Raw genomic sequence first — 12346 nt, 5'->3', positions numbered from 1 at the left:
CCTGCTTTTGGTTGTCTTGACAACACAAGAATCTGCAGTCCCTGGGCAGTACACAGAACGATTACCAGATAATAAAAACATTCATTCACATGCGACACCATTACATAGTCTCTATCACACTAACGATTCTACAAACAAAACAATTAAAAGTGTTAGCTAAGCTGTCCTGCTGTAGGGTCCAATTTATCATGAGCTCTATATTTTCACTTTTAGAGTGTTCTTTTCCCATAAGTTTATCAATACTTCTCCATAGCTTTTGAAGATTCCCTTTTGCCTGTCGAATATTATCTAAAAAGAAATTTACTTTAGTCCTCCTTAATTGTGTTGTAACTTTATTTCTGAGTCTTATATAAATTAAACAATCTGTTTCCAAACCTGATTTTAAAGACTTTTTAAGGGCTGCATCCTGCTTTTTCATTAATTGCCATAGGGCATTATTGAACCATGGTAACAGTTGTCTACCTATCCACCCCAGAGGCGGATGGGTAGACAACATACATCCATGGGAGTCCACTATAAGAGCTCTTATAATACATCCATATCCACTCCATGCCAAATTCATCTATTTGGGGAATTGTATATTTATATCACATGCAAAAGATTCCCAAAATTATAAAATATATTCCTGAAGCATAACAAATGAGTTATGTACAAAAATACAGTTTCAGCTATGTAAGCTTTGAACTGTTTTTTTAAACTTAGCATGTGATTGTGATTAACAATGACAGCAAGCTACAAGTCTGTGACTCATGTAGGGTGCTAACCCATCATTTGACAAACACTGTTACAGGCTGATGCAAGGATCAGAAATGTACAAACCCTTAGTCAATTATAATTACACCATTTTGTCCCTTTTTGTCTGTTCTCTGTGGTCTTCATAACAAATGTCACATGTACAGTAATGATATCTGTAAAACACCTGAATAATATTCTTGAACAACATCTATTTGAAACTCAACAGCATATTACCGATACATATGACCACATTTTGTCAAAATTTCTTGAGGAACCATGGTATGACCATTATTACATTGAATATCTTCACATCTGTCACAATACTTTGTGCATTAAAGCACTAACCATATAATTCTAGTTATACAATAAAATCTCTGAAATAACATAAATGTTAAGTGATAGCACAATTCAGGAAAATTCAGCAAACTCTCTAGACACAGTAAACATTTTGAGAATATTTACAAAAAATAACTGAGAGCATACGGCACCCGCTAGATTCGATTTCACACCATGGTAACAGCAATAAATATTAAGAAAGAAATCAAAGAGTTTCAGGGGAAAACAATTATGTTTATACTTTTTTGTATTCCAAGATGATACATCTATTGCACAATCTTTAATAGTGTGAAATAGTAACTCACTCACAATTCAGAGTGATTGTTGTTGCAGCTCATGTTTAAGGGGGCTTTCTTGACTATCCCCATCCCTCTGATCTGACTTTTTAGAGACTGTATTTTCTCTTTTGTCCGCCTTCTCTCTGTAGCTTTTACCGTCAATCCTCTCTCTGGCTGTTGTGCTTGCTTCTTCACAGGAGCTCCTCTGCCACAGCCAAGATATGGTCCCATACTTCCAGTAGCAGTGAGGCCTAAGCCTTCCTAGAGTTCTCCAGCACGCCCTGCGAAACGTGTGGGAGGAGATGCAGAACAGAAGCGGGTCCAGGGCGCCGTTGATATACCACAGTGGAAGCGACAAGTAGGATTTCAGGATTGTGTAGATAGAATGGATGGTGTCGGACCAGACAACCACATAGACCTGCATCAGTGATGAGGCAATGTCTGGAAAGTTGCAAACAAAAAAGGCCACCACGACTGCACCTGTAAGACAATACATGGAAGATGTTGATAGCTGAATTTTACAGCCTTAATGACCTCCTCTACATTTGAGTGCAATCCATTTGCATTTACTGTTATATTTTGTCTAAATGCAGGACAGATCCTGACAGTACAACATGAACATCTGACTGCTGTCAACATCTCATTGGAAGTCCAATTTGTCTCTGCTGAGAAATTAACTTAACTGATTGGCCAAGTAAAGTTGACCAGAGCTACATTTTTGAAGTCACAAAATGTAGTTCTGTATGCTTCTGTATATATTTCATTTCAGTATGCTCCTGGCATCTATTGAAGTCTTCTCACAAGTGGATGTGCGGAGCATATGTCCCAGCTGACTCAACGGATGTGCTCAGCAAAAATGCCTAGATGCTCTCTTCCCCTGCCTTGTCCTCCTGCTCTACTTAGGGGATCCCAAGGCATTTTGAGAACAGACTGGATATACAGCACTTTCATTAAGCTCCTGCCATCTACTGAAGTCTCCTCCCAAGAGGATGTGCCCAGCATACCTCCCAACTGTCTCTTTCAACACATAAGTGCAGCAGTTCCACTCTCAAGTCCCTCTTAGGATGTTTTAACTTCCCAAAGCCCCAAACTTGCAAAATTAGCCAGAAAACCCACAAGAAAGAGCCACATGGCTGCCCTCATCCAGGATTTGAACCCAGGACCTCTCACACCCAAATTGAGAATCATACCCCTAAACCAACAAGCCACAGAACACATGGGCCATGGGACTGCAGCTGGAGAATTTCGTTCAGTGTACCTTTTTTCCAGCAACCACTGTTGGATCCATCCATCCATTCAACCATTTGTCTTCAGTTTCCCGGTCAAGTCACAGCAGCATCTACTGAAGTCTCTTCCAGTGTTGATGTGCCTGGCATAACTCCCAAATGTTTCAACTGGGAACTTCAACATGTAGGTGCAACAGTTTGACTCGCCTCCTTTTTAGTATGTCGTAGCTTCCCAACTATTCCTAAAAGTTTAAAACTTGCAAAGAGAGATTTGAACCCTAGACCTCTTGTACCCCAAGCAACAATCATACCTGTTATGGATATTTCTGAGCAATGGTCAACACTTCAGTGGAAAGAAGCACACACAAGCCTTTGATGTCTTATTGCTGAGAATGTTTATTGAAGTTACTTGATCAGCGTGACCTCAAGACGTCATCTTGACCCAATGTCACTCCAACCTGTAACCCCTAAAGATGGAAAATTCCTTAACAATACCCGTGGACCAATGAGCCAAGGAAAGCACTTACCATGCGATTGCAGCTGGATGAAATTTATACAGTGTACCTTTTTCCCAGCAACCACTGTTGGATCCATCCATCTATCCATCCATTTGTCTTCACTTTTCCGATCAAGTCACAGTGGCATCTACTCAAGTCTCCTTCAGAGTTGATGTGCCCCACATATCTCCCAAACATTTCAACTGGTAACTTAAATATGTAGGTACATCATTTGACTCTCAATTCTTTCTTAATATGCTGTAGCTTCCCAAATGTTCCTAAAACTTTCAAACTTACAAAATTAAACAGACAACCCACAAGAACCAGTCACATTCCTGAACCTCAGAGCTCATCCGGGATTTGAACACAGAACCTCTTGCACCCAAAGCAAAAATCATACTCCTAGACCAACAAACCATGAAAAGCATTAGCCATGTGATTGCAGCTGGGAGAATTTGGCTTAGTGTACCTTTTTCCCAGCAAACACTGTTGGATCCATGCATCCATTTGTCCATTTGTCCAGTTGTCCATTTATCTTCACTTTCCCAATCAAGTCGTGGTGGCATCTACTGAAGTCTCCTCCACTGTTGATGTGCCTGGCACACCTCCCAAATGTTTCAACTGGGAACTTTAACATTTAGGTGCAGCAGTTTGACTCTTGCCTCCTTCTTAGTGTATCATAGCTTCCCAACTGTTCCTAAAACTTTCAAAGTTAAGCAGACAACCCACAAGAAGCAACTTCCTGAACCTTAGGGCTCGTCCGGGATTTGAACCCGGGACCTCTCACACCCGAAGCGAGAATCATACCCCTAGACCAACGAGCCACTGTAAGCACTGATCATGCGATTGCAGGTGGGTGAAATTTACACAGTACACCTTTTTCCAAGCAACCACTGTTGGATCTATCCATCTACCCATCCATGTGTGTCCACTTTCCAGGTCAGGTTGCAGCGGTTTCATGCTCAGCAAAAATGCCTAGATGCTCTCTTCCCCTGTCTCCTCCTGCTCTTCTTAGGGGATGGTGAGGCATTTCAAGAACAAAGTGGATATGCAGTACTTTCAGTATGCTCCTGGCAACTACTGAAGTCTCCTCACAAGAGGACATGCCCAGCATATCTCCCAACTATCTCAACTGTTACCTTCAACATGAAGGTGAAGCAATTCCACTTCCCATACGGACCCGGGCCTACAGCCAAGACAGAAGGTTATGATTTAAAACCTGACGGGGCGCTTCTATTTTAACTGGTGCAGCTTTTGAAGTCTTTACTGTAGATGGAGAAAGGGAGAGAAAAAGACTAGTGAGATGGAGAAAGGGAGAGTAAAGGACTAGTGAGACGGAGAAAGGATAAATACAGACGGGTGAGACTGAGAAAGGGAGAGTTAAGGACCAGTGAGACAGAGAAAAGGAGAGTAAAGGACCAGTGAGACAGAGAAACGAGCCACAGACAGCATGAGCCATGGGACTGCGGCTTGGAGGATTTGTTTCAGTGTACCTTTTTCCTAGTAACCACTGTTGGATTCATCCATTCATTCATCCGTCCATTTGTCTTCCCTTTCCTGGTCAAGTCACAGCGGCATCTACTGAAGTCTCTTCCAGCGTTTGATGTGCCTGGCATAACTCCCAAATGTTTCAACTGGGAACTTCAACACATCAGTGCAGCAATTTGACTCTTACCTCCTTCTTAGTATGTCGTAACTTCCCAACTGTTCCTAAAACTTTCAAAATTTAACAGACAACCAACAAGAAGTAGTCCAACTCCTGAACCTCAGGGCTCATCTGGGATTTGAACCCGGGACCTCTCGCACCCAAAGTGAGAATCATACCCTTGACCAACGAGCCATAGAAAGTGCTAACCATGCAAATACAGCTGGGTGAAAAGTACACAGTGTACCTTTTTCCCAGTAATCTCTTTTGGATCCATCCATCTATGCATCCATGTGTCTTCACTTTCACTGTCTTCTGGTGACTACTGAAGTCTCCTCCCAAGAGGACATGCCTAACATCCCAACTGTTACCTTCAACATGAAGGTAACAGCAATTCCACCCTCAACTCCTTCTTAGGATCTCTTAGCTTCCCAATGGTCACAAACGTACAAAATTAGCCAGATATTCCACATTCAACAACCACAAGCAACCACATTCTTGCTCTCTGGGCTTGTCCGGGATTTGAACCCGGGACCTCTCGCACCCAAAGCGAGAATCATACCCCTAGACCAACAAGCCACAGAAAGCTTGAGCCATGGGACTGCAGCTCAGAGAATTTGGTTCAGTGTACCTTTTTTACCAGCAACCACTGTTGGATCAATCCATTCATTTGTCCATCCATTTGTCCTCCCTTTCCCGGTCAAGTCACAGCAGCATCTACTGAAGTCTCTTCCAGCGATGATGTGCCTGGCATAACTCCCAAATGTTTCAACTGGGAACTTCAACATGTAGGTGCAGCGGTTTGACTCTTACCTCCTTCTTAGTAAGTAGTAGCTTCCCAACTGTTTTATTAAAACTTTCAAACAGACAACCCATAAGAAGCAGTCATACTCCTGAAACTCAGGGCTCGTCCGGGATTTGAACCCGGGACCTCTCGCACCCGAAGCAAGAATCATACTCCTAGACCAACGAGCCACAGAACACCTTAAACATGCGATTGCAGCTGTGTGAAATGTACACAGTGTACCTTTTTCTCAGCAACCACTTTTGAATCCATCCATCTACGCATCCATGTGTCTTCACTTTCCAGGTCAGGTGGCAGTGATTGCATGCTCAGCAAAAATGCCTAGATGCTCTCATCCCCTGCTCTTCTTAGGGGATGGTGAGGTATTTCAAGAAAGCAGTGGATATGCAGCACTTTCACTATACTCCTGGTGACTACTGAAGTCTCCTCCCCGTGCCCAGCATACCTCCCAAATGTCTCCTTCAACATGAACGTGAAGCAATTCCACTCTTAACTCCTTCTTAGGATGCCTTAGCTTCCCAATGGTCACAACCATACAAAATTAGCCCGATAGCCCACAAGAAGCAATCACATTCTTACTCTTTGGGCTCATCCGGGATTTGAACCAAGGACCTCTTGCACCCAAAGCGAGAACCTTACCCCTAGACCAACGAACCACAGAAAGCATGAGCCATGGGACTGCAGCTCGGAGAATTTGGTTCAGTGTACCTTTTTCCCAGCAACCACTGTTGGATCCATCCATTCATTTATGCAACCATTTGTCTTCCCTTTCCCAGTCAAGTCACAGCATCACAGTGTAACTTTTTCCCAGCAACCACTTTTGAATCCATCCATCTATGCATCCATGTGTTTTCACTTTCCAGGTCAGGTGGCAGTGATTGTATGCTCAGGAAAAATGCCTAGATGCTCTCTTCTTAGGGAATGGTGAGGTTATTCAAGATCAGAGTGGATATGCAGCATTTTCACTATACTCCTGGAGACTGCTGAAGTCTCCTCCCCGTGCCCAGCGTACGTCCTTCAACATGAAGGTGCAGAAATTCCACCCTTAGGATGCCTTAGCTTCCCAATGTCACAAATGTACAAAATCAGCCAGATAATCCACAAGAAGCAGGCACATTCTTGCTCTCTGGGCTCATCCAGCTGCAATTGCACTCTTAAGTCCTTCCCAACAGTCACAAATGTATGAAATTAGCCAGATAGCAGTCACATTCTTGCTCTCTGGGCTCGTCCGGGATTTGAACCCGGGACCTCTTGCACCCGAAGCGAGAATCATACCCCTAGACCAACGAGCCACAGAAACCTTTAACCATGCAATTGCAGCTGGGTGAAATGTATACAGTGTACCTTTTTCCCAGCAACCTCTTTTGGATCTATCCATCTATGCATCCATGTGTCTTCACTTTCCAGGTCAGGTGGCAGTGATTGCATGCTCAGCAAAAATGCCTAGATGCTTTCTTCCCCGCCTCATTCTCCTGCTGTACTTAGGGGGATCCTGAGGCATTTCGAGAACAGAGTGGATATGCAGCGCTTTCAGTATGCTCCTGGTGAATACTTAAGTCCTCCCAAGATGATGTGCCCAACATACCTCCGAAGTGTTACATTCATCATGAAAGTGCAGCAATTCCACTCTCAACTCCTTCTTAAGATGTCTTAGCTTCCCAATGGTCACAAACGTACAAAATTAGCCAGATGATCCACAAGAAGTAATCACATTCCTGCTGTCTGGGTTCAGCCGGGATTTGAACCTGGGATCTCTTGCACCCAAAGTGAGAATCATACTCCTAGACCAACGATGTGATAATTTTCTGGAAATCAGAAAAAATGTGGCAGCCTTTATATAGGCTTCATTCAGCCCCTTGTTCTTTCTTTGTCCATGTGCAGTGATTGATCTTTGTTAGTCAATATCACATACTGCACAAAAGGTTCCACCAAGACTCGAACTTGGATCACAGGATTCAGAGTAGAGAATGCTGACCTTTACACCATAGAAACCTGTTCACACACTGACAGTGTTCACATCCCTTTGACAATGCATGACCAGTATTAAAATGGCTTAAATAGTGAGTGTCCCATCCTACAGAGGTTGCCAAGTGTGTAAACCTAAATTTGGGTGAGTTTGAACGCATCAAATCTCATCAGCATAGCAGTTAAATCACTGGTTTTACAGCACAAGATGCTGGACCCATGACACTGTGCAGATATTTGTCAGCGCACACACAACAAATGCACCGAATGATTCAAACAATACAGTGCCTCTCATGCGACGTGGGCTCATCTGGGATTTGAACCTGGGATCTCTTGCACCTGAAGCAAGAATCATACCGCCAGACCAATGAGCCACAGAAAGCATGAGCCATGCAATTGCAGCTTGGAGAAATTGGTTCAGTGTACCTTTTTCCCAGCAACCACTGTTGAATCCATCCATCAATTTGTCCATTCAACTTCACTTTCCCATTCAAGTTGCAGCAGCATCTACTGAAGGCTCCTCTAGCGTTGACATAAACATCCATTCCTTTTTATATGCCTATTTTACTCTTTTACCAGTAATGTGTTGACAGTTCTTAATGAGACATCTTGAAGATGCTCACACAAAGTAGGGTCACACTAGTAATTGAAATTTCAGACCATCACTGACACATGCACAAAGGGGATATGACGCGATTGACAAGGAACCAAATGAAACGGACCGTTACCTTGATTAAATTTATGGAACATTGTTGGAAACATTTAGGATAATATAAGAATCTCAACAAAATATATAACATAGGTCTTGTGATTTTTGGATGTTTTAATGCAGGAGAGTTACATATTATACCTTTAAGCAGTGACAATATCACCAAGGATTCAGCATTACCTACTTTGCAAGGATGTGTAAATGAATTTCCGAGTACCACTTTTTGGTGTGACTGGGCACTTAGTCCATGAAAAAGTCTTAATCAGACTGAGATAAATCAGGGTACTCAAGAGATTTACATGCCAAAACGTCAAGACATGATTTCATAACTTCTTCCAAATTACCTGTCAAAATATGTAATTGGTCTGAAATGGATAACAAATGTCTTTGTGGGGCAGTTGCTGAAATGACAGTCTCTTTTATAATTATCCATGTCTCACCCATGAGTTTTAGCGCTCTCTTTTCATTTAAAAGAAGCTTTCCATTTTGATGGCACTGGACATCTCGTCTTCCTTCTGGATATGGTCGTGTGAGACCCATGTTTTGCCTTTGACGCCCGTTCCTCCTCAGGTACAGCAAGATGAGCAGGTAGAGAGTAAAGATGGAGACCAGTGGCACCTGTTGATGGAGAGGTTTGTTGAGCGCTTGTGTTTGATGCAGATATACAGATACAATCTGTTGAAATGCTCCTATCTCACCAGAAAGAAGATTCCTGCTCTCAGGAGTAAAGCTCCTTTGTAGATGTGTGCAGGATCAGGCTCTGTCATCTCACACATGGTGGAGACATGGAAGGCATCCTCTCGTGTGGGAGCTGTGTAGTCCAGTATGCAGGCATGGGCCTGGTCATAGACCAGAGCAAAGGGCACCGCTGAGACCAGAGAAATTATCCATACTAAAAGGAGGCATGGCAGCCGAGACCTCTGTTGGAAAGGAAGGGTAAGAGAACACATTTGTTAGGCCCTGTTCACGGAGTCTTATAAAATGCTGAATATGGATCAAATTTTTTGTATTTTCTTCATATTCTTCAATACCATTTGTTTTTCTGTTGCAATTTGCAAAGATTACAGCGTATGTGGCCATTTTCTATCCCTCTTTCCTTTTACATTTCATTGTGGGATACAGATACAGTTCATTTCAGTTTTTGTTAACCTAGATGTTCACTGTTTTGTGGTATATACAAGATAGTGCTAATTCATTATGAGAGTAGAACACCTTGGAAACAATATATTTTTGTTGTACAATCACTCAACCTTCAGGCTGGAGACAGACCACATGGTGTGGCAAATGGCTGCATAGCGCTCAGTGGTGAAAGTCATGATCACCCAGCTTGTGGTGGCACAGTACACTTGGCGGACCATGAAATAGATCTTGCATACTGCTTGGCCCAGACGCCATGGGTAGCTCTCCCAGTAGTACCGATATAAAGTTACTGGGATGGTCAACAGCTGCAGAATGTCTAGAATTTTAAAGAGAGAAGAAGATGACCGTCGTTAGGCAAATTTGAACTGAGGATGGTGCCTTGAAGTCGGTAAAACATTGCAGCTGTGGCAGAACTGACAATATTTAATTGAAATTATACAATTTCATTTGGCATGTGCATAATGTATGACTAATTTTTTAAATGCATATTTACTGTATGCTTAAATTAAAATGAAATGAAAACTCCATTTACATGTGATTTTCAGTGTACTCTAAAGCATACACCATGTCATTTTTACAATGAAATTGAATGTAAAAAATCAGATGTTATATCCTGCCCACTGTTTCTCATGCATGACTTCCATAGATTTCAGAAAACAAGCCTGCAAACCATTTTCATAATAGTTAAAATGGAAATGGAAAAAGGCATTTCAATTTTATTTTTATGTGACATCCATGTCATTTCAAATGCTAATTGCCACTTTAAAAATGTTAAAAGAAAGGTTCACAATTTTTCAAGTCTGGCTTAAAACAACAGTCAGGTGGCCATATGAACACTGAAAGAGGTTTTCCTCACTGCAATCATTCTTCCTGTTCATAATGGCCATTAAAAAAATCCCCTTCAAATGTGCTTTCAATGTAAGTGATGGGGGCCAAAATCCACACAGTTATTTTGTGCAAAATGCATTTAAAAGCTTATCTGAAGCTTATATGGGGCTTCAGCAGTCTGAGTTAGTCATATCAAGTGGATATCCTTTTAACATCAAATTCCTTTGTTTTTCCTCAGATAGTGTTTCCCTATTGAGCTGCAGTGGAAGTATAGTAACAAAGAGGGACTTTGACACTAAAAAGACTGTGACGTTGAAAGATATCTACTTGATTTGACTCATTTGGAGCTTCATATTACCTTCAGATAAACTTTAAAATACACTTTTGCACAGAAGGAGGCTTATAGATTTTGCCCCCCCTCATGTAAATTGTAGGTGCATTATGAAGAGATTTTCTAATGGCCAATATGAACAGGAGGAATGATTATGGCAAGAAAATCCTATTTCAATGTTCGTTTGGGCACCTTACTATTGTTTTAAGACAGACTTAAAAAATTGTTAACAGGTCTTTTAATAATAATGAAATATCCAATTTGCATTTAATTATATTATGACTATAGAAATGTTAGCAAGTCTTATGTCAGTCTTACACGCATATAGCTTATCAGTACTGGTCTTTGATAAGGTGCATGGAGGGAGTATGTACCTGATATCACCAGGCTGAGAAGGTAGAAACGAATGGCACTGACTCTCATATGAGCATCCATGAGAAGGGTCAGTATGCTAACACCATTGAATAAGACCTGTAGAGCATCAGGGTACAACAGTTAATGGTCTGCAGTGTAAAAACAACTGTATTGTTTGCTGTAAGTGTGTCATTAACAGTTTATGTTAGTAGTGGCTTACTACTGCTGCTTTACTTGTATTTTATCATCACATGTACCACATTGTGGTGTAATTCAGAAGATATGGTGTATCAAGTGTGTCTTGTAAACTGGCCGTTCATACTCCAAACAAGAAGACGATGCTGTAGAAGATGGTCATAGGGACAGCGATGGTCAGTGGCTCACTTTTGGTGACACTAATGTCGAGTTTTGGCGTCTCACTTGGGCTGACATTACAGCTGAAGAGGAATGAAATCTGCTCGGACAGGTTCATGGTGAGGCAGCTGTTTGAGAACTAGAGAGATGTGGTGTTTAGAAAGCAGTGTTGGTGTGAGACTGGTCATAGTGTGTCTGAGAGGGGGCAGTTTGTCTCAAACTGCCTCACAAACTGACATATGGGACTCTTTTCTGGGCTCAGCTCTTTGGTTTGGAGGGCTTTGGATTGGAGGGTGTCTAGGGGGCTGGATTTAAGGTGATTAAAAAATTTGAGTACTCTCTTTTGAATGTTAATTACCACTGGGTATTTGCCTAATTCTGCTCCACGTGCATTTTATTGTGTTTTTCTCTGTATGTGTAAAATGTATCTGCAGAATTCTGCATGTAAAAATTCTGTTGGATGTTTGTCCCAATGAGTATAGCTATGATGACTGAGTGGACCCCAGACTTCACTACCATACAGCACAATGGGCAGGATGACACTATCAAATATTTTAAGCCAGATTTAATTGGAATTTGGAAATCATGAAATTTTCTCTTAATTGCACTTAGAGCTCTTCAAACTTTTTAATTTGATGCATTCACTGCCATGTTTAAACTCCCTGATGCCGTTATGGTTATATCAAGGTAGGTACAACTCATACTATATTCAATGATAGGATTATTAATGGTAAACTGGTATTTGTTCTCCTGACATTTGGGGCGTTTTTGAAAAATCATTTACTGCCAGGGCCCAGTTTTGACAGTATTTTTCTATTATGTCCAGCTGTTGCTGTAATCCTTGTTCATTAAGAGACAGAACAAGGTCATCAGCATAAAACAGAGACTTCACCTCTGTATCTAGGAGGGAGAGGCCAGGAGCAGCACATTGATCCAACCAAATAGCAAGTCCATTCATATACACATTAAATAAAGCTGGACCCTGACCCTAACACCTCTTCTCTGGGTGAAGGTTAACTAGATCCCCCTATACCACAATGCAGAAGTCTGTAATAGAACCCTTCATACCAAATAGAGTCAAAAGCTCTCTTGAAATCAATAAAAAAGTAATTACCACTAAACATAGACGTTTATAAAAGACTG

At 41.6% G+C, this 12346-nt stretch overlaps 1 protein-coding gene and 4 non-coding genes across 5 annotated transcripts; all 5 read right to left on the bottom strand.

The window, feature by feature from the left end:
• Positions 1 to 1383: 1383 nt before the first annotated feature.
• On the bottom strand, positions 1384 to 11321 carry LOC137197561 (pyrokinin-1 receptor-like). Its single transcript, XM_067611055.1, has 6 exons — positions 11172 to 11321; positions 10870 to 10966; positions 9447 to 9652; positions 8895 to 9116; positions 8637 to 8814; positions 1384 to 1829 (listed from the first exon to the last, which is right to left on the bottom strand). The coding sequence occupies exons 1-6, from the start codon at positions 11319 to 11321 to the stop codon at positions 1384 to 1386; spliced, it is 1299 nt and encodes a 432-aa protein (XP_067467156.1).
• trnap-cgg (transfer RNA proline (anticodon CGG)) lies at positions 3825 to 3896 on the bottom strand. Its single transcript has one exon. It is a non-coding gene; the product is annotated as a tRNA-Pro (tRNA).
• Positions 5225 to 5296, bottom strand: trnap-ugg (transfer RNA proline (anticodon UGG)). Its single transcript has one exon. It is a non-coding gene; the product is annotated as a tRNA-Pro (tRNA).
• trnap-cgg (transfer RNA proline (anticodon CGG)) lies at positions 5621 to 5692 on the bottom strand. Its single transcript has one exon. It is a non-coding gene; the product is annotated as a tRNA-Pro (tRNA).
• trnap-cgg (transfer RNA proline (anticodon CGG)) lies at positions 6743 to 6814 on the bottom strand. The gene has a single exon. It is a non-coding gene; the product is annotated as a tRNA-Pro (tRNA).
• Positions 11322 to 12346: the final 1025 nt, after the last annotated feature.

Source organism: Thunnus thynnus, chromosome 14 (assembly GCF_963924715.1).
Source record: "Thunnus thynnus chromosome 14, fThuThy2.1, whole genome shotgun sequence".
NCBI classification, from domain to species: domain Eukaryota; kingdom Metazoa; phylum Chordata; class Actinopteri; order Scombriformes; family Scombridae; genus Thunnus; species Thunnus thynnus.
This window is presented reverse-complemented; position numbering and strand designations above follow the sequence as displayed.

Bases quoted from the DNA above. Each gene is read 5' to 3' on its own strand.
- LOC137197561 (XM_067611055.1), bottom strand. From the start codon at position 11,321: ATGAACCTGTCCGAGCAGATTTCATTCCTCTTCAGCTGTAATGTCAGC. The intron at 8,815-8,894 runs GTGAGATAGGAG...CTCCATCAACAG, and splicing joins GAGCAGGAATCTTCTTTCTG to GTGCCACTGGTCTCCATCTT. The intron at 1,830-8,636 runs GTGAGACATGGA...ATTGTCTTACAG, and splicing joins GAGAGCGCTAAAACTCATGG to GTGCAGTCGTGGTGGCCTTT.